The sequence below is a fragment of the Babylonia areolata genome, chromosome 25, assembly GCF_041734735.1.
Source record: "Babylonia areolata isolate BAREFJ2019XMU chromosome 25, ASM4173473v1, whole genome shotgun sequence".
NCBI classification, from domain to species: domain Eukaryota; kingdom Metazoa; phylum Mollusca; class Gastropoda; order Neogastropoda; family Buccinidae; genus Babylonia; species Babylonia areolata.
In genome coordinates, this window is record NC_134900.1 from 29,454,870 (window position 1) to 29,478,006 (window position 23,137).

At 36.6% G+C, this 23,137-nt stretch overlaps 1 protein-coding gene across 1 annotated transcript in view; it reads left to right on the forward strand.

The window, feature by feature from the left end:
• LOC143299948 (ADP-ribosylation factor-like protein 8A) overlaps window positions 1–16,932 on the forward strand; it is a 17,674-nt gene extending 742 nt beyond the window's left edge. The window contains exons 2-6 of the mRNA XM_076613491.1: window positions 7,297–7,377; window positions 9,403–9,476; window positions 10,339–10,500; window positions 11,266–11,336; window positions 12,812–16,932. Coding sequence (XP_076469606.1) covers window positions 7,297–7,377; window positions 9,403–9,476; window positions 10,339–10,500; window positions 11,266–11,336; window positions 12,812–12,858 — 435 coding nt within the window. The 3' untranslated portion in view covers window positions 12,859–16,932. The remainder of the gene's footprint in view (window positions 1–7,296; window positions 7,378–9,402; window positions 9,477–10,338; window positions 10,501–11,265; window positions 11,337–12,811) is intronic.
• Window positions 16,933–23,137: the final 6,205 nt, after the last annotated feature.

Consider the following 23,137-nt stretch of genomic DNA (forward strand, 5'->3'; position numbering starts at 1 on the left):
AAGGAAAAAAAAAGATGCTTTTCTGAAAGGAACTTGAACAGACTATCATTCAGGAGTGCTACAAATAGCATTCTTGAATGACCCATAATGTCTTATTTCATTAGGTTTTGCTCCTCATGAGTAATTAAAGCAGACACAGCAAGAGTTGCCACTGGTGTGTATTGGAAAAACCATAATCAAAAATTGAGGTAAGAAAATTCCTGCTAAAATGAGCATGCATTTATTCATCATGTGGCACTTTTTAGCTTACTGAGAACTTCACAGAAATTCCGTTATGGGGCGCTAAAGACACTTAAGGTTCTCCTAGAACTTCACAGAAATTTCTGTTATGGGGCGCTAAAGGCACTTAAGGTTCTCCTACATGACTTTGATAATTGGTTTTATGTTTTGATTTTTTGTTTACTGCACAGAGCATTTAATTTTTTAATCTGGATTATCAGATGGCAATTTCTTATAACTTAAGATTTCCAAGAGCTGTGAAATATTGACCATGTACACATTTTGTTTAATCTTTTCATTGTTGTTAGTTACACTACATAAATTTTATACAAGTCACACAGACACATGCTGGCTCTGCCTCTCTCTCTCTCTCTCTCTCTCTCTCTCTCTCTCTCTCTCTCTCTCACAGAGTTTCTGAAAGTGAATCACTCCATTTCTGAGGCTTAAATTGACAATGGTTTTATGTGCTGCAGATATCAGTTCTTAGTGCTTTTCCTTGTATGTCTTGTACGTTTTATAAGAAAAAGAGTATGAAATTATATTTATTCAATTTTCAACTATGATTATACTAAATTTATAGTATAAAAGAAATGATGAAAAAAACAAACAAATGAAAAAACAGTAAAAGTGGTTTGAATAAGTTCTTTCTGAGCCTCACATCTCAGTGTAATAGATCTATTGTATAGAATGTATATTTTATTACATTATGAGAAGTTTTTGAGACTTGAATGTGCTCTTATCTCTGTGTCTTTGTCAATTTTAAGTTCATGGTATAATTCATATGGTAACTGCCTTGGTTAAATATATATATATATATATATATATATATATATATATATATATATATATATACACACCATCACCTTGTCTTTCAAAGACAGCTGTCAAAAAGTAGAAATTTATTGACTTTGTCACATTTGGCATTTGGCAATATAATCTATTTTTTGCTTCAGAAAGAAATTTTTAGTTTTTAATGTGCAGATTGTTTTTTTTTTGTTTTTTGTTTTTTTGTGCAGCTAACAAACATGGTAATTTTCTGTTGATTTTGTTTTACTTAAGTGTCAAGTTTGGGGTATGACAGTGAAAGGGAAAAGCATATTATATATATTTAGTTTTTTAGTGTTAGCTTGAACTTGAAGCATAAATCTTTTTAGCATTGAATTAAGAAAAGAAACTGAATATTTAACTAGATACTTTTATATTTAAAAACAATTTTTTAGCAACAGTCTCTCTTCCTTGTCATTATCCACCATGGTGACATATTAGCCTCACATACTGCATAGTAACCCTTATCATTTAGGTGCCGATGGATTTATGATGATTGACAGAACTATTGGATGGTTAATGAAAGCTGCCAAAAAAGAATATATGTAAACTATATATTATAATTTAAAGATTAACAAATAGTAAAGAGTGGTAACTCTCTCCATTCACAAGGTACACAACTTCAACTAGTTCAAGTCAGGGAGGAGGAATTTTGTTTAATGTCCTGTCACACATATTGGTGATTGAAGACATTTTGTTAAAGTATTTATGAATTCATACATTTGAGTATTAACTATTATCGGTTAGAAGGGGTGGGAGATGTGAATGAATGGAGGGTTGGGGGAAACTGGGCAAATGAGGGTGAAATGAGGGTGAAATCTGGAGAAAAAAAAATCTAAACACAATTACAGGAAATTACTTAAAGAACTTTGTAAAAGAGAATTCGTTAAACTGACAAGCGAAACAGCTGATAATGAATGCAAAAAGTCAAAAACATCAGTGTTCTCACTCACTTGTGAAGACACACTTTCGTGTACATAAGGCTTCATCAAGCCACAGTTAAAAATTATATGCTTAATTGTCAGGTTATTAAAGCATATGCACTTGACATTAGAACAATATTTGGTCTGTAATGAATTTGATAACAGTCTGAGAGCTAAACTCAGAATTGGTGTGCGAATCAGAACAAAGTCTGAGAGAGTAAACTGACAAGGTTTTAGACTTGAATTCAAGCACCTATAAAAGTCTCTTTCTAGTATATTGCTTAATTTTCCTTGTATGACAATGGGCAATATACTTTTATACTATCTGTATGATTCTTTGCTCCCCTTTTTGCTGTCCTGTCTGCTTGGTCGTTATGAAGGAATCCAGTATGGGATGGTATCCAACAAAAATCAGCATTTGCACCCTTCACAGATAGGGAGTGCAATAAATACCTAATTTCAAACAATAAATCTTCTCTTTGATTATTCTAAAAAAAAGAGCAAACTTTTTAAAACAGATTGAGAATCAACACAAAATAGGATATTACTTACCATCATTGGTATATCAACAAGGTGATTTTTAAGCCATTAGGATGGCCACCAATTCAGCTGTAAAAATTGAATATCCCTTACCTAAATAATATGATTTTTCTGTTTTTAGGCCAGGAATGACAAAAGCAGATCCTGCACTGCTATCATCCAGAACCGAGTCATAAGTGTAACCTTTTAAATGATGATCAAAATTTTCTTCTAATTCAATTCTGACAGATGCTGCTTTTATATGTGGAGATTCTTCTTTTGTTATGTCAGAAGCACGTATGTTGACGTTTGCTTTTGTTAACTCCCAGGGAGGGACAGGTGGCACCAGAACACGAGGTGCCTTATCTTGTAAATCAATGTCTGAAGAATTTAAAATATCTGACACATATGTGCGAATGGTTTGTAGATTTGAATTATTTTGTGCATTTTGGGGAAAATCAATATTAGACCTAATATTTAATTCCTCAAAATCCTCCACTGCTGTACATCTCACAATGTATTTAGTAGAACTTTATTTTCTGATTTCATCTAGTGGTAGAATACCTGCAAGCCTATAGGCTTCGGAGGTCTTAGTACCCCTAAAGCCAGTTTCACAGCTTTACTGTCAATTATTTGCAGCTTCTTTGGAAACGTCGGTGGAGCAGAAAAGATTTCTTGACCGTAGGTCAGTCTTGATCATACGAGAGATGTTGCTAAATGTAAAAGAATTTTGGAGTCTTGTCGGTTGTCCCCAAGGAGAGTGACTTACAATTTTTAAGAAATTTAAACTTTTAACTGCTTTAGTCACTTTTGAATCAATGTGTTTCTTCCAGTTTATTTTTGAAGTACATAGGATCCCAAGAAATTTTATTTCCGACTTGAAAAATATTTCACGTCCTTCCCCCCAAAAATCGTGGTAGTTTGCTGGGATTATAACCATTTTTAAAGGGGATCAACTGTTTTTTCTACAGAAAACTCAAAACCATTAGAGTGCGTATAGCTACTCAGTCTATGGAGTTCACCCTGAAAATGTTTCTGTATGTAATTGATGTAATGTAGACTTCAAGTCAGTGCTGCTTATGCTACCGATTCAGCTAGCACACAGGTAAACAAAAGGTACAATGGAACAAAAAACCCAGACCCTTCCTCAAAAAAGGAAGCGCCGGGCCTGTCCCCACACCGACCATCTGACATGTGAACACAGCAGCAAAGACAGAAGAAATGTGCAAACACAAATTAGCTTTTATTCAAGACTGGCATAGCCTCTTTAATCCTGAACAAGCCACACAGAACACATGGACAATACAGAACAAACACATGTTGCCTCGGTGGTTTTTGAACTGGAAATTAACAAATAATGAGGCCAGGAGATAGAATATATATATATATATATATATATATATATATATATATATATATATATATATATATATATATATTATAAAGACTAGAGATCAGAATATTTTATGTTGATTTTTACTATTTTAACAAAACAGTATTATTGACCTCTACCTATGCGTGTGTGAGTGCATTAGTGTGGGTGTGCTTGTTCTGTTGTTTAATGGAATTTCCTTGTGTCTAATTAATAATCTGATGGGATATTACTTGAAATGTGCTGAATGGATTAATATCAATTTGATTTGTAAGCTGGAATGCCAGTGTGATCATGAGTGTATCCTGTATTTTAAAATTTGGTTTAGTCACTCAGACAGAGTCAGTAAACAGGTTGTACCTCATGACTGTTGACATGAGTGAGACATTCTGTAAGAGATGCCCTGGTTACTATAGGACAGGTCTGCTTGATTATGTTTGTCACTTTTAATCTTGTCTGTTGTGTCTCCAAGTCCAAGACAGCATCATGACTGATCTTATACTGTCACAATTGACGTAAATTTTCTTTTCATCACTACATGTTCATTCCAAGAACCAGAAATAAAATTGCTTTGGCACTTAGTAAGTTAGTTTGAGTGAAATTGAAAATAAATCTTGCCAAGTTTTATGGTTTTAATAATAATCACTGATGTCTGACCAAAAGACCTCAGACTAAAAGTAGAGCCCTCTTCAGGTGTGTGCCCTTGGTTTTCAGGTTGTTGAAGATTGGATTTTAGTTTGTATATATATAGATCTCTACTTTTATGAAATCAAATGATATGAATTGATTATGCAGCAATTTTATTTTCCTTGGAAAAAAAAGAAGTAAATTACATGACAGTCATTGCTAATAGTAATCTTCATGTTTCCTATCAGTATCAGTCTAACACTGTCAGAAATTTAGTTTGATTCAAACATGATATAATCTACAATAGGTTTGAATAGCACTTATTTAGTCAAGACTTTGTCAAGATCAGCAGATCAGAGTACTTGCACTGCAACATGGATGCAAATTACAACATAGTTCAGACTCAGAGTCTATCCACCAAAATGGAGTATGGCTGCCAAGTAAGAAAAAACAAAACAAAAATAAACAAACAAAACAACAATAACAACAACAACAAGAGTCAGATATTGTATATGATCCATCAGATGTGGATAAGTTAAAGCTCAATCTGTCAGATGCATCACATCATGTCTGCGTTTGGATTGTGGGTCTAGGTTGAAAGGTTGGTCTTAAATTTGAAGACAGGAGATGAGAAGGAAATCTACACTTCGTACTTGTACATTAGTGAAAACTAGATAACTATCACTGTTTGAACAGATGCGTGTCTGGGGTGGTTGTGTTGACCAGTGAATTTGTGAATGTCTCCAGGAGTACAGAACCAGGACATGTGATCAGGACTTCCTTTGATAATTACTGTTTGTGTAGCTAAGAGAGAGAAGCCAGTGATAAACATGGAAATGGACAAACTGTGAGCAGATATGGATGCTGTAGCTCATTGGTTGATGTTGTCCAGTAGTGGTTATGGGATAAGGTGACTCTCCCCCAACAGAAAGGAGAGTGCACACCAACTGTGAGGAGGTTTGGTTCAGTACACTGTGAAAGCAAGGACTGCATGTTGTCCAGGAGAGATCACACAGTAACACACTAACAGAAGAAAAAGAAACATGAATAAGCTGACTGTGTATTCTTCAGTGGCTTTAGACATTGGAAGGCACATGCTGAGGAGGATTCCGTTTCAAAGACAAGTCACCAGGAAAGTGAACGTGGTCTATGAATGGTTGAGAGATCAGTTTTGGAAATCAGTCTCAAAGGCTGTGTCAGTAAGTTTAGTTGGCATCCATTATTCAGGGAAATCCACTTTTCTCAACTTGATCACAGTAAGTGAACATTATTTGTCTCCGATTTTTTTTTTTTTTTTTTTTTTTTTTTTTTAATAATGATAAAACTAAAGCTTATTTTCGTTGAAGAAAAAAAGGCAAGAAAGCAGGATTATTCATTGTGTGCAAGGGCATTTGCATACACTGTATCATGTTTGTCTGATGATTTTGTCTTCCTGATGTTCCTTTCCAGCTGAGGAAAACTGGTGAAGTTCTACACTGGTGTTCTTATTCATTTGAAGCACACTTGTTGCTGGCATACTTCTTACATATTTCTTCTGCATATTGTTGATTTAGCTTATAAATTATATATTATTGTGATAGCTGCCCATCAAAGAACTTTACAGTAATTAGTTTTTGTATGTATACACATATTTTTGTATACTATACTTGTGTATGTGTGAAACAGGATAGTTAAAATACTAAAAGTATATATTTTTTAATGACTCACATTCAGTTTGAATCAAAGTTGATCGTTTGCATGTGTGTATACATACATGTGTGAAACAGAAAGGCACAATTTTGTCTTGTAACTTTGGAGCTGCATTGGATTAGAAAGGTATTAATTTACTTTACACTCATGATCTTGATGAAAACTGAAGTCTACCAGTGTCTTTTTTTTTTAAATTAGAGTTCTTCTTGTTGTTTTATGTATCATATTGTTTTCGTGGCCTATTATCTGAAGCAAGCTATAAACTGCTAGCTCACAAATTTTTTTATGACATTAGTTATGTCTAACCCTGACTTGCAAGTGATAGTTTTAGTGTTATTTTTTGTTAATTTTGATCTTTTGATATGATATGATAAACTGTGTGTGACAAACTGTAGTATAGTAAATTATAAAGCAAAAAGATTTATCTGGAAGTGAAAGATTTATGATTCTGTGGTTTTGCGAGTGTTCTCCAAAGTTAAAATCAGGATTACATTTTATTCCTGTTTCTTGATTTGTTTGTAGTTTTGTTGTTGTTTCCTATTGAGTAATCAGGGTTTCTGTTAGATTTTTACCTGTGCATTCTTCATTAATTTTCATTATGTATTCATTTGATTTTGCAAAATGAGGCAGTGATCTTTGTCATCTTGACAGGTCAATATCAGTTATTCTTCCACTTATTTGATTAGTTATTGTTGTATTTATAATTTTAAATGTTTCCTTAGTTCTGTTCATAAAATTATTGTTTTTAATGTTTGATAAGTTCTATGGAGGCAAAGTGTGTGTGTTGTGTGTGCCTGACAAACATATAATTTATTAACTTCATTAAGTATGAGAATTTATAAGATTATTCGAATACTTGTGTCTAGACTGAAAATAAGAATCACTTGAAAGTTGAATAATTTATTGTTCTTGCATAATTTCATCTTTGTTCTTTTTTGAAATCTTTGTTTCTGATTGAAAAAACAACAAAAAACAGTATATTCTTTAATTTTTCGTATAATAATTTTCTGTGTCTTGTGAGTTTTCATTGTTGGCCAATGTTGCACTATGATGGAAATGTGGAAAATAAAGATGGCTATGTTCAGTTGTTTTTTTTGTTTTTTTTTTTTTTTTTTTTTTCAGTCTGGCCAGTTCAATGAAGACATGATTCCAACAGTCGGCTTCAACATGCGTAAAATCACTAAAGGCAACGTCACCATCAAGGTATGACCTACAAAGCTACATGTTATAGTCGTTTTGTATGATCAGTGAATTGAAAGCTACTTTACTTGGTATTTGAAAAAAAAAAAAAAAAGTATGTCTGTTGCACATTTGGCATCATGCTGCTGATTGATAAATACAGAATAAATGGTCTTGTATTTGAATTTATTTATTAGATTTCATTTTGACATTTTCAGTCTACTCCTTTTTTTCCATTTTGGATCATAAAAAGTAGTGTTGGAGAACTCTCAAGATTCAGAAGAAAGAATCCACTTTATGATTTATCACTGTGTCAGTGTAACGCATTATAACAGGGGATGAAGTAAGATTGGGGGTTGGTTTATTTGGAAATTATCAGACTTCCAAGCTGAGGGATGGTTGTTGGTTGAATATCACTGCCAGTATTCAAAAAAAAAAAAAAAAAAAAAAAGAACAAAAAAAGAAAGAAAAGGTGGTCTATTCCAATTAACAAACGCAAACATAAGCAATGAGAATTTTTTATGGAAGGCCATGTGCATCTTTGTTGGCTCACAGTGCACGTTCAGTGACAACAATGAGAAATAAAAGGCCTTGTACAGACATCTTCATTGGCTCACAGTGCACGTTAAGTGTCTGGGTTAGCGCTGTTGGCAGCAATGCAACTTAATTACAGAAGTTTTGCAACAGCTGTTATGATTGATGAGATAACCGAGAATGTGCAGCAAATACATTCATGTGTGAGTCACTGCTGGCTCTGGTGGGTTTTTTTAACGAAAGGAGTCTTTTGTTCATTAACCTAGTGTCATTTTCTGTTGTTGGCTTTGGTGTTGTTCTGAGCAAACGCAAGCAGGTTAAAAGTGGCATTTTGTCATTGTCGTCTTCCTGTCCACTGTATGTGTGCATGAATGGATTTGTCAATGTAATAATAATATTGATAACAAAGGAGGCTTCTTGTGTTCATTGTGATATATGAGAGTGTGTGTGTGTGTGTGTGTGTGTGTGTGTGTGTGTGTGTGTGTGTGTGTGTGTGTGTGTGTGTGTGTGTGTGTGATATGCACATGAAATTTAAATATAAATTGAAAAAACAGAAGAAGCAATAGATGTTTCATATTCACATGTGTATGACTGGAGATGACAAGACAGACCTGCATAAAAGAATCAATTCTGTTAAAAAAAAAGAAAAAAAAAAAGTTTGAAGTAAGGAGGAGATTTAGTTTAATCAATGTTTGTAGTTTATTTGCAGGCAGTGCTGCTCTGATTCTCTGTAACTTTTGTTGTTGTTTATGAAAAGTCATGTAGGTTGATTCATTGCAAATTCAGTTATTTTGTTTTTGATGTTGTTCATCTCTTGATGTGATATGGATTTCTTTTCTTTAAAAATTAAAAAAAAAAAATCCATTCTTAATGCACACATAAGAAAATAAGAAGAGAATACTGGCAACAGCCAAATAGGAATGTCAACAGGGTATGAATTACACAGCAGAAGCAATATAAAACTTCAGTAAGTCTACAAGAAGAAGTAATGTCAGGACATGTCACAGATACCCAGTTGAATCAAACAGGGGTGCATCACTCCTGTGGATAAATGAGTACAAATAGTGTTGGAGAAAAGGTGAACATTTACAAAAGTTATGTGCCACTAGTGTTATTTTAAAACATTTTAATTCTACTGTCATTATTTGTTTTTGTGTTTTTCCTTCCTCAGGGGATACCTCTGGTGACTACAAATGTAATCACTAATATCATGTTGATATTTATGGTAGCATTTTCTTGCTTATTTGTTTATTCATTATTATTTTTTTAATTTCTTCATTTGCTGTTGATGAATAAGTTATTTGATACAATAATGATTGAATGATTGATTAATCAGCCATCACATTAAAAAACTGAAGTGCAAAGTGTGAGTACAGAATATAAGCTTTAAGCTTGTTGCTGCTCTTTGGCTTTTGTTTGCATTGTAATCGTGTGTGCTTTTGAACAACTAAAGGTTATTTAAACCAATAGGTTTTCAGTATTGTAACACTGATTTCGGTTGTGTTTGTGTTGCAGTTGTGGGACATTGGTGGTCAGCCAAGGTTCCGTAGCATGTGGGAGAGGTACTGTCGTGGGGTCAACGCCATTGTGTAAGTCACAGTTTTAAGATATTTGAAAAGTTTATTTTTATTAAAACTTTCTTTTTTTTTTTGTTTTTTTTTTTTTTTTGTTGTTGTTGCATCATTGCGTGTATGTGTAGTGTGTACCAGGAAAAGTAGATTACCTTTATGGTATTTGTTGGGCAACGTTATCATTGTGGAAGATGTGGTATTTTTGAGCTGACCAGCAGTTGAACTGATGCTGATGACACACTCACACACACACACACTTTCACTTGTACACTACACATGCAAGCACACACAATTGAGCACAGTCTCTCTCACACTCTCTCTCACTCTTTCTCACTCATTTTCTCTCTCACTCTTTCTGAAATTCTCTCTCACACTCTCCCTCTGTCCCACCACCCCCTCTCTGTCTCCGCCCCACCCTCTACCTCTTTCTCACTACAGCTGTGCTTACTCCACTACCCTTGTGAAATAAAAAATTGTTTCGTTTCGTTTCGTTTCGTTTCTCATTCAATTCATTCCCATTCCCCCACCTTTGCAAAACCATCATTCCACAGTTTGCTCAACAAACAGAAGAACGCTGCTGCCATGTCCTGTTATTCACTCCTCTCCCTGTGGTCACGACAGGTACCTGGTGGACGCGGCAGACCATGACATACTTGCAAGCACACGCACATTAGCACGCTCTCTCTCACACTCTCTTTCTCACTCACTCTTTCTGAAATTCTCTCTCACACTCTCCCTCCCTCCATCCCTCTCTTTCATTCATCTCCCCCCTCACCCCTCTTTCCAAGCCCGCCATTCCACAAAATCTGCTCAGATAAGAACGGATGCTGCCCCATCATGTCCCGTCCTTCACTGATCTCCCCCCCTGTGGTGACGACAGGTACATGGTGGACGCGGCAGACCACGACAAGCTGGAGGCATCACGCAACGAGCTGCACAACCTGCTGGACAAGCCCCAGCTGCAGGGCATACCCATCCTGGTGCTGGGCAACAAGCGAGACCTGGATGGGGCCCTGGACGAGAAGGACCTGATTGAGAGAATGTGGGTCACTGCTGCTGATTCTCTACTGTAGGAGGGTTGTGTGGGGGGGTCACTGAGAGGATGTGGGTCACTGCTGTGGATTCACAAGGGAGGGGGGTGGGTGGGGTGGGGGAGGCTTGGGGCGGAGGTGAAGGGGAAAGAGGGGTTTTTGTTCAGTGATCCATCACACATGTAGTGGTAATTGTAGATATCATGGAGAGAATGTGGGTCATCGTGCCTTCACAGGGGAGGGAGAGGGTGGGGGGGAGGAGGGTAGGGGGTGTGTGGGGGGGGGAATGGGGGGGGGGGGTGGACGAAGGGGAAAGAGTTTTGTTCAATGTTCCATCACGCGTGTAGTGATAATTGTAGGTAGCATTGAGTGAATGCAGGTCATTGCTTCTTCACCAATGTTTATTTCAATGGTTATTTTAAAGTCTGTGTACATGCTGATACTGATATTGGAATACTTTTGTTTTTGTGGGCCACCATGCCACGCGTTCACTTGTACAGAGCTATATATAGTATGAGAGGACTTTTTACATGAGTGACTGCTTTCAGAAAAAAAATGATGTCTAGAAGCAGTGACTCCTTTCAGTGCAAGTAATTATACTATCTGTACTCTCTGTACAATCTCAGTTGTTTTTAAACCTTGAGTTTGTACGCATGTGTGTGTTTGTGACTTCTTTTCGGATTGGTCATTTGTTCATGCATTCTTTGATGAATTTTTTTTTTCTTTTCATAAAAATGTCACAAGTTAATTTCAAAAGCGTTTGTACATGTGTGTAGGAATCTGGCAGCTATCCAAGACAGAGAAATATGCTGCTACTCCATATCCTGCAAAGAGAAGGAGAACATTGGTAAGCTGTTTGGTGCTGGGCTCATGTTCTTTTAATTACACACACTACACCATAACCCACTGGTGCAGACTCAGGCAGGGGTCTGATTGCCTGTCCTGGGCAAAATACTTGTCCGCCCAGATGGAGAAATTGAAAAGTAGCTGCGGCTAGTAGCTCACCTTAGAATACGACCTCCGCTATGTTGACGCATGTAGCCATGCCTTCATGCATTTAGTTAATTAGATTATTGAATGTAGTTAATCAGATAACATGTATCACTAACAGCAAAAGTTGGCAAATATTCTTGTGTGTGTATGTACAAAAAATAAAATAAGATAAAATAAAAGGGTTGTGTAGCCTAATGGAGAGAATACAGTGTGCTCATGTGACTCGGCAGGGATCTCCTTCAGTGGGTGGCCAGATGGTGACCTGACATTGTCAGCTTCTGTGGAGGTCTGGCTCTTGAGCTGCAAGAGATGATTTTGCCAGGGTGTGGCTGTTGATTTAGGGAGCCGGAATTTATAGCAGAAAGAGTGATGCTGCTGAAGGGAGTTGAAAGATTCCGTTGAAAAGGGTGTTTAAGGAGAGAAGGAATTGTCAGTGTCTGACACGTATTAAAGAAAGGGTGAAACGTGACAAAACAGCACTTTGGTTTGTACTGAAGTGGTAAATTCAGAAATGCTAGAAATACAGAAATGTTTCTTGTTCAATAATGAGGTGGTTGTGTGCTTGTGTCCAGACTTGATAGTGATAAAAAAGTTTAATGTTGTGGCTTCTTAAATATTTTTGCTGTAAGAACTTTACAGTACAATAGTTCCTGTGAGTGTGCATGACAGTACTTGACAACCACCATCAAAACATGCAGGTTGTTCCATATAAGTGAGAAAACTCTACAAACAAACACGACAGTACATCAAAAATGCAGACTAAATACAATGTACATAGCAGACTATGTATATATACTGGAAATTAACAAATAATGAGGCCAGGAGATGAAATGATTAACAAATAGTAAAGAGTGGTAACTCTCTCCATTACACAAGGTACACAACTTCAAGTCAGTGATGCTTACGCTACCGATTCAGCTGGCACACAGGTAAATAAAAGGTACATTGGAACAAACCCAGACACTTCCTCAAAAAAGGAAGCGCCGGGCCTGTCCTTATACCAATCATTTGACATGTGCACACAGCAGCAAAGACAGAAGAAATGTGCAAACACAAATTAGCTTTTATTCAAGACTGGCATAGCCTCTTTAATCCTGAACAAGCCACACAGAACACATGGACAATACAGAACAAACATATGGTTGCCTCGGTGGTTTATCAACTGGAAATGAGCAAATAATGAGGCCAGGATATATATGTATATATACATGTATACAAACACTAATGCATACATACATACTAAGACAGTTTTGAACAGATGAGTCTTGCTACTGGACTGGCTGTTCTTTGGACTTGATGTGACACTGTTTGTGTGTGGCCCTGTTGCAGACATCACCCTCCAGTGGCTGATCCAGCATTCCAAGTCGGGCCGTTAACAACAAGACGGACGGATACTGCATGGTCTGTGGTGTTACTGCGAGCGACTGGACTGGGCGTGAACGAGAGCGCTGGAGTGAACGTGAACAATCAAAATGTCAAACACAAAACAAAACAACAGCAACAACAAAAACAAACCAACAAAATCAACAACAACACACAAAAAAATGCAGAGCAAAACACGGCAAAACAAAGTGCATGGTCATTGCGGAGGAGGGTTCCAGAGTTTTGGGGGCCCCTTTGTGTCATCATAGACATCAGTGACAAGCGCCAGTGTTTGGAATTGTGTGCTCCCGTTTGATTCAGTTGCCACTGGTTTTGGACGTTTTCCCAGTGTCATGGTTTTTTTTTGGTGTGATTCAGTCTCGTGTTGTTCGAGTCAAGCACTGTGTTGTACATATTTTTTTTTAGTCTTTGTATATTGGCTTGTGACTTTTATTAATTTTGCTTCCATCAAAATGACCTGACTGACTTTTTTAAACTCTAGATTGGCTCTTTTTTTTTTCTTTTTTTTTTTTTTAATAGAAAGAACAAAGGTGAGATGTCACCATGTGTTGAATGGTGGAATATTGGTCCAGAAATATACATTAAAAGCTGTTTAGGTTACAACCTCATGGTTCTTTTGTGTATGCATGTGTGTTTATTGTTATCTTTCATTACTTTCACATAACCCCCGAAAACGGAGTGTGGTTGCCCATATGGTGGGTAAAAATGATTATACACATAAAAGCCCACTCATGCATATGGATGAACATAGGAGTTGCAGCCAACAAACGCAGAAGAAGGGAGGGGGGGGGGGGGAAGGAGATAAAAAAAAGATACTCATAGAAAGTATACCTTTGCTAGCGCTCTGAAGATCAGAGAAGTATAATCATGAACTAACATTATGACACAAACTCGTGTCAGTAATTTCTTGATTAGTTTACAAGGGATTGCAGAGTGTCTCTGATTCTAGTCTAGCCTTCTTTTTAAATATACCATAATTTCCTGCCTGAAAGGTGTTGCAGCTGAAAAGGCAGCAGCACAGGTCCAAAACAAAAGTGAATTTAATCGCTCGATAAGACACATATGTTCAATGAAATTCAGAGAGAGGAGACGCAGCCGTTCACCGCTGATTTGATACAGATATCAGTGTTGATAAAAACGTTTCACCTTGTTGGCTGGAAATTATGACAGTTCAAAAAAGATTTTACTAGCTCTAATTTTTCAAATCAGTTAAGCCTCACGATATGTTCTTTGTGTTCTTTTACATTTTGATTTTATTTAGTGTTTTCTTCATGATTACATATATATGTATATGCTGTGCACATCTCTATACCTCAGAGACATGCAGATGCAGTGATTTTATTAGTGTCACAATTGAGAAAGCAGATGCTTTGCAATTTTCTGAAATAGGTCATGCACAGAACTTTACGTGAAAGTTGTGCCCAAGAAAAAAACAAACAAAACGAAAACAAAGAGATAGCGACAACAAAAATCCTACAAAATAGATAAATCATTTTATCGTTATGGTAGGGTTTTGGTCAGATTATCTGAAACCCTAAGAATCATGAAGAGATAGAACTGCATTTTCTTGACCAGTGAGTTTCTTGACAGTACTAATTTTGTAGGGCATGGATTGACATTCTCCGGCAATGAATATTAGCTTCTAGGTATTTAATAGTCTTCTTGGTTATTCAAGAAGTTGTGAAGTTAAACAATTCAAAAGATATACTTTCTTCTTGTAGTATCGCCAATCATGAAATTTATTTTTATATTTGAATTTTTTTACCGAGGTGTTGTATGTGGATCTTTTGGCATGTTTTAAGTGTGAGCCTTTTCATTGATGATGTTTGTGCCGGAGCTTATAGAATACCTGATATTTTGCTATGTACTGTGGGCGCGTGTGGAGTATGCTGGCTTTTTCTCCATGTTTTAAGTTGGATATATGGCTTTACCAGTGTGCTCTGCACATAACTCTGTAACAGTATTGTCGTTGTATTGATGTGGCACTCACTCGCTTATTTTGTTTTATATTTGTAAACACACTATTTTGCAACATGAATGCATTCACAAACACAGAGTCACACAAATGTAAATGCATTCATAAACACTGTCACACAAATATATTTATATGCATTCATGATCACAGGATCGCCTAAACAAATGCATTTATAAACACAGAATCTCTGTCTCTCTTACACAGACACACATACACAGACACAGACACACACACACACACACACACACACACCCACACACACTCCCCAGGTTTTATGGACTTTATCAAGAATACACATTTTAAAAAAAAATTTGTGTGAGGGTATAGACAGTGGTGTACTTTCATGTGTTAACACAAAATGTTTGATCATTGACATACCTTAGACCTCATTAGACCTTGAGTGGTGGTGGTCTGGATGCTAGTCACTCTGATGAGACTATAAACCAAGGTTCAGTGTTTAGCATGCATTTAACACAACGTGAAATACCTTTAAAGCGGTGAACAAAAGCACACACTGAGCAGTTTGTGATGAGTTGAGATGCTTTACTGTGGTCAGCAAAACTTGGCATTGAAATGGAGTGGACAGGCTGTCCCTTCCCTGTGGAGTGGTGGCCTTCTGGAAACCTGTCCACCTAGGAAGCGAGAGAATCTGAGTGCACAGGTGCGAATCTCACATTTGCCAGTATTTCCTTCCTCAACCTCGACTAGACCTTGAGTGGTGGTGGTCTGGATGCTAGTCACTCTGATGAAACAATAAACCAGGGTCCAGTGTTTAGCATGCATTTAACACAACGTGAAAGAACACACAGCAACAAAAGCGTTGCCCCCCCCCCCCCCCCCTCCCCCGCACCTCCTCCCCCCAACCATCCCCAAGGCAAATTTCTGTAGAAAAATCAACTCTGATAGGAAAACAAATACACAGTAAAAAAAAAGTGAGGTGCTGGTGACATGCTCTCGCCATGGAGAGCAGCCCTTGTTTCACACAGAGAAATGTGTCGTGACAAATTTAGTAACGCAATACAACAAAATTGCCAAGGTCTGGTGATTCATTCCTATTACAATCCATGACATTGACGTCTGTGTCGCAAACAGCTTAAAACACTGTACATATGTGTACGATGCTTGACCAGCACTTTTATCCAGCCACTTCATGTGAATGTGTGCCGTGTCCATTTCAAAACATGTAGCACTCAGCACAGAGAGTTTGTGAGAGAGATTAACAGAGAGAAAGTGTGTCAGAGAAAGAGAGCAAGAGACAGAAATACTTATTAGCGATTTGCTCATTGTCTTCAAACATTGTATGTAATTCTTCTGTGTATCTCATCTGTCCACCTTACTGTTGTGTTGTGTAGATATGTGTTTTAGTAGCTGGCAAGAAGTGAATTTTTATTTTTTATTAAAGAATATACTATTAACCTCCCCTGCCCTCCCCCCCAGCTTTTCTATACTCCCTGAAATCAACAATAAATAAAATTGACCCAGTATAAAGGTGCATAGTTTATAGTAAAATCAATTACCCAATATGATTTCCTCAACTGTAGATGAGATTTTAAAATTTGTGTAGCCTCTGCTTGATCTGCTATGAAATATGGGCATGGATTTGTTTGAAGGACATATATATAGAGAGTTAGAAAACGCAAATTATACACGTAAATACCCTCTGCTATTCTTGAGTTTTACCTCTTTGAGGGAAAGAAAAAAATGTTTTCCTGGAATTGTTTGTATTTTCTCATTCATCTGAAACTGGATTCCAATTCCAAAGTACTGGTTCTCTGCTGGAAATAAGTTACAGTGTATGGTCCTTTAAGTTCTGCTGAGGCAGTGATGGGCTGTCTTTTCAGATTCCATTGTCTAAAAGCTCCTCTGCAACCCTTCCCATGGTACCACCACCTTCAAGAAATTCTGTAGTGGTGATTTCCTTTTTTTAAATTAATTATTATTATTATTATTATTTTTTATTGGTTTCTTTCCTTTACTGTTACTGCTGTCATGTTCACTTCCGTGTGTGTGTGTGTGAGTGTGTGTGTGTGTAAACACAGAACTGATATTAGTGCATGTGTTCCTGGTTTTTGAAATAAACATTTTCTTTGTTCACTTCTCTCCTCTCTTTTTTTTGTTTTCTTTTTGTCTTGTCTTGTCTTTTGGTATCACATGTCATCATGTTGACAATTATTCCAGCATTTTGAACAGGATTGTTGGCAATGGGAATGACCAGTGTAAGAGTGTTCTTTTTTTTTTTTTTATCACAACAAGAGTCAGCAGTCCTATGGATTCTTTTCAACAAGATGGCCATAGTGGGGCAGTGAGGCTCTAATCAACGTTTGATTTGATTTAATTTCTTTTCAGCAACTAGGGCAACAGGTGACTGGCTGGTCTTTGTCAGAGGTGTGTGAACAGTCACTGCCTCAGTGATGTCCTCAGGAAGCGAGTCCAGAATAGTGCAGGGTTAAAAATGAACATGTTTTGTTCCGAGTTGTGGTAGAGATGATTCTGAACTGCCAGGCGGTGGCTGCAGTGTTCTCAGGATGATGGCGTCACTGAGTTGACTTTTGACTTGGCTGCACTGGACAAGTCCATGATGGATCTGGTACAATATACAGATGTCTAAAAGGTGCTGCTCCAGAGTTGGATGTGGTATAGGTTTTTGGAAGAAAAAAAAAAGAAAGAAAAAGTCGTCAAGGTTCAGTTATCGGATTGTTTTTGAAATGAACTTACATTTTTTGGGGAAAAAAAGGGGTTGACAAGATTCAGTTATTGTGACAGTTATTGAACTGAACTTAGATTTTGGCAAAAAAAAATGGGTTGACAAAATTCAGACAATATCGGACAGTTTTGAATTGAACTTAATATTTTGGCAAAAAGATGGGTTGACAAGATAGAGTTATTGAATTGAACATACATTTTTGCAACAAAAAAAGAAGAAAAAAAAGGGGTTGACAAGATTCAGACAGTTATTGGCCAGTTATTGAATTGAAAGGTACCTGGACAGTGAAGGGTTTCACATTTGTTTGTGAATGCTTGTCTGATTCATATCCCAGGCATGTTTGAATTTGTTTTTCTCCACATCTTTTTCTTATGCTTGCACAGACATTTTGATTGGATTGAACTTGAGTGTTTTACGTGTAAAATTTGTGGAGATTAATGAATCGTTTTGTTGTCATCCTTCGCATGATCTTTTCATCTGGCAGTTTTTTTTTTACTGTGCTATGAATGTTTTTAGCATTTTGTTTTTCCCCTTGTCCATTTTAAAACATTGGTTCCTTGTCTGATATAACCAAGTGCAATCATGTGTCATAATTTACTTTGAACTTGTAAAAAAAACTTGTCCCATCTGTTGAACAAACTGCCATCGTCACATTTTTAAATTGAATGTTTTCAATGAGTAGACATTTACTTGTGTAATTTTTTTTTCATTTTTTGTTTTTGTTTTTAACGAGTAGATATTTCCTTGTGTATTTAGTTCTAATCAGTAGATGTACAGTAAATTCCAAGAGTGATTTATGAATGTATGATATCTGGACCAGGTAGGTGTTTTTTTTTTTATATATATTTTGGTGCTGCTCGCATGAGAAATGTGAATTGGATGTTGGCAAACTGCTTCTGGACATGGAATGCTAGATGGAGATATTTTACATGTGTGATGCCCCATCTGCTACGGATTTGCACAAAATGAAGAATGAACATGTGTTGAACATTAGGACAACATAAATGCTCTGGGATAATCTCATTTGTCCTCTGCTGTAGCTTGTCAGAGGTTTACTGTACTTACAGTTACAGTGAAACTAACTCAAGTGGTTTTAAACCACTTTGTTGCCAGTTTGAAACTGGAAAAAGAAATTGGATTTTTTTTTCTGCATATATTAGCACATTATGATAAAACATTACTGATAGTGTTAAAATGGAAATGGAAAAATGGGTGTGACAAAACAGACACAGACGGGTTTTGAACTAGTAAAAATGATGGGTGCAGTGGCTGAATGGTTAGATTACTGGATTCTTCTCTGTGTTTCCTGAGTTGGAGCATAGGTGTCACGCATTTGGTGGCTGAAAGGTTGGAGATTTGTCTGATCTCCGAGGTCACCATATGTGCAGACTTCTAGTGCCTGGACCCCCCTCAGGTGTGCATGCATAAGATTAAATACGCACGCCAAAGATCCTGTACTCCATGTCAGCATTTGGTGGGTTATGGAAACAAGAACATACCCAGTATGCACACCTCTGAAAATGGAGTATGTCTGCCTCCAGGCGTGGTTGGGGGAAAAAGAAAAAGTGATACATGTAAAAGTCCACATACAAGTGAACGTGGGAATTACTGCACTGGCAAAAGAGGATCCATGTAAGTGAACTATCAGCATGAGCCACGTCCATGTTCTGAATAGTGGAGGCAGTTTTCAATGCTTGCTTTGTGATTAAATACTGTCTGTGAGATTATTGCTTCTGTGATGGGGGAGGCTTCTGTGCATGCTGCTGCTGCTGCTGTGGAAGATGGGTTGTGGTGAAATGCCACAGGGGAAAAGAGAGAGAGATGGTGGAGGGGGATGATTTTGTGTCGGTGTGTTTCGTTTGTTCTTTAGTCTTCGCCATTAAGTTGATCTGCTGTAAATTATTGTGCAGATAGGCTGTAGAAAGCCGGGATATTTATTGTTCAAGAGGCTGGGATGTTGTTGTGGATAATGTACTGAGAGAGAGAGAGAGAGAACGGATGTTATTGTCTAAAATTGATTTGCGTGGTATGGCGTAGGAAATTCCCTTTAGAGTGGGATAGAGAGAACAGGTGCATTTGTCTAGATTTGATTTAGGCATTTTTGAACAAGGTATAAGTATTGTACAGAATATCAACCCCTTATCTTCAGCTCTTTCCCACCTTCTGCACCCTTTGCTTGACAGAGAAAATTATTTTCTTGTCATTTCAGATCTCCAGTGACACACACACAGACAAAAAAAAAAAAAAAAAAAAATATATATATATAAAGAAATGGAGATGTTCTGCACTGAAGATAATTGACTCTGAACTGGAAAAGCATTTGTTGGATAGTGGTCAGAGAAAATAATCATTTTCTGGTCTCTCTGTGTCACTTAGCTGTTGGTTGTAAATACAGCAGGGTCTAAAACAATGCTTTCAGAGACTGAACTGACAAGCGGTGCAGATGAATCATTTATAGTGCTAGTTAAAACGGTTGCAATGATATCAAAACTGCCATCAATAATTGTAGTGCTGTTGTCTCCTTTTTAATCTTGTGATTGACCAAAGTCCATGTAAAAATACCACTCTGAAGGAATTTTTGTCAGCACCAATATGGCATTGTGCATTTCGTTTTGTTTGACTTGTTTTTAAGCCTGTGCATGAACTTTCTTTTAAATGTAAATCACAATTTTGTTTTTATGGACATTATACTTTTTTGGGGTATTTTTTTGGAATTTCCTTTTTTGACTCACTTGTGTAAACAAAGTGAGTCTATGTTTTAACCCGGTGTTCGGTTGTCTGTGTGTGTGTGTGTGTGTGTCCGTGTATCTGTGTGTCCGTGGTAAACTTTAACATTTTCTCTGCAAATACTTTGTCAGTTGACACCAAATTTGGCATAAAAATAGGAAAAATTCAGTTCTTTCCAGTCATCTTGTTTAAAACAATACTGCACCTCTGGGATAGGCACAAAAAAATTAAAAAAAGAAGCCTAATTATATGCAAACTGCATTTACTGTTATATTTATATTTTTTGTATTCTCTAAACTTGGCACTCTGATCTCTTATTCTGACACAACAACAAGAGGAGTCATTATCATTTTTTGTTCAAACAGGAACTTCTTTTGCTAAGCATGGAATTTTTTTTTAATTTTGCAAATGTTTTGGTGCAGATAGTAAAAAAGGGAAATTACTCTGTAATTAATGCTAGGGGACTTAATTTATCACAAGTGAGTCTTGAAGGCCTTGCCTCTCTTTTTTTTTTTTTTTTTTGTGGTGTTGTAAATCAGCAGTTCAGTTGGATGTGTGCATGCTTGCAAGTGTCAAATGCATGACGTAGTTGACCATTTTCCCTTCTCTCCCATCCCATCCTTAACTGCGCCGCACCCCCCTGCGCACCCCAGATACTTTGTTTACATTGTCAGGGATGGGTAGGGATACCTTTTAGGGAAACAGAAATTCTGCATGGGAAATAACCTAAACAAATCATATTGCAGGACCATAGGGTTTTTTTCTTACTATTTTTTGCATCAGATCTGGCATATATTCTTAGCTTTCAGGCAATCAAGCCTTGACCCTCATTTTATTATGCAATCCTTCACATACACACGCATAAACAAGTGATTAAACTTACACACACACAGAGCTCTGTACTGACTTTCTGAAGATCTGTTGTACAGTGTTCTTGCCAGGGGCTGGGTTGGGTTGGGTTGTAAATGCCATGATCTTTTGTAAAATATTGAAATTTTTCACGTCTGAAAATGAGGGATATAGGAAAAAATGTTTTGGAAGATGCTACCATGGTTGTGATACAACTGTTGAAAATATTTCTTTTTCTTCAGTAAATTAGAAAAGGCTGTGTGGTTGGGGCAAAATTGTTGAGCACAATTGCTTTGTTGTATGAACTCCGAAAGTAGTCGTTTTTATTTCATTGGTTATCTGTGAGAGCCAGTATGGAAACCAGAGTGTACACTTAGTGGTGTTTTTTTGTGCTCAGAATAAATGTATATAAACATTATACATTGTCAGTCTGATAACCATACTCTCTTTTACAGATATTGTTTTGCAGCTTTTAAAATTATACATTACCTGTTGTATGTGAATGGTTTTTTTTTGTGGTTGATAAAGTGTGCATGAGCAGATGTTGAATTCTTTTTTTTTTTTTTTTTAATAATTTTTGGCACTGTTGGTTGTGTTGTAATTTCCATGTTCACTTTTATTTTCACTTTACAGTTTGTGTGTGTGTGTGTGTGTGTGTGTGTGTCCAGTTCTCTTTTTATTGTCTTAGGTATCATATGATTAAATAACTGCCAATATTCAGTGTGTATGTATGTGTGTCTGTGCATGCGCAAGGAGTTTATAGCATAACATAAACAATTATTATGAGAAGCAATTTATTCTAATGGGGGGAAAAACATTTACCAGGAAAATACATATACAGACATTCAAATCTTTGACAATGGTTATGGAGTTCACATAAACTCATTGCGCATATTTTGGTTCAACATTTCCAAAGTATAATACTCACATCAGTGCAATGACTTGGTCAGAAATCCACTGACCGCCCACAACTTTGTGTGGGCATGCAAGCACTGATCATGTCCAACACAATAAATTAACATTTCACAAAATACTGAACACCAGTGAAGGGAAAATTATAACAATCATTCCTTGCAGAGACTTGGGTTTTATATAAATTCTTGATCTATGACAAACTTACATTCAAAACATCATAAATCTGATACAATAACTTGGATCACATGAATTTAGATACTCTTACATTCCTCACTGTAACTTAAAATGGGAAAAATGGATTAGTCAATTGCAGACCTTTGTGGCTGGCTGGACATAAAAGAAAAAGAATAAGGAATAGCCACTGGATCGCCACTGGCAAATACAACTTAAAATTTCTTTTCATACCTGTACAAACATCTATTCAAAACTTCATAAATCTGGTACAGTTAAGAATAGTCAAAGGCGTGTAGTTGGCTAGGCTTTGAATCTGAAACTGCTGAAAGTCCAGCTGACCACTCGGGGTGCATCAGAACTACCCAACTAAATAAAAGATATCTTCAACCGCATTTAACACAAAACTATCACATTTGAAATGAAATTAAGGGTATCCGAACTGCCCAATGAAATAAAAAGGTTTGGATGCATTAAACACAAAACCATCGCATTTGAAATGAAATTAAGGATATCAGAACTGCCCAACGCAAAAAAAAAAAGCAACTGCATTAAACACAAAACTATCACATTTGAAATGAAATAAAGGATATCAGAACTGCCCAACCAAATAAAATATTCAACTGCATTAAACAAAACTATCACATGTGAAATGAAATAAAGGACAGTCACGGGCAAATAATATGACCTAGAATTTTTGTTTATCCGTTTCAACAATTTACAGGTAATTCTTAGCATGCATACATGGTAGAAAATTGGTTTGTATGTTTTTTCATACTCAGCTGTGTAGGGGTTATTTTGGTAACCGCAGCACACAGGAAATGAGACAAGTTCTTAAAATAAACCAGGACAATGACCGGCACACACTGGTAAACTGAATTCTGGTACATGCTATAATATACATAAATACATATACATATATATATGTCAA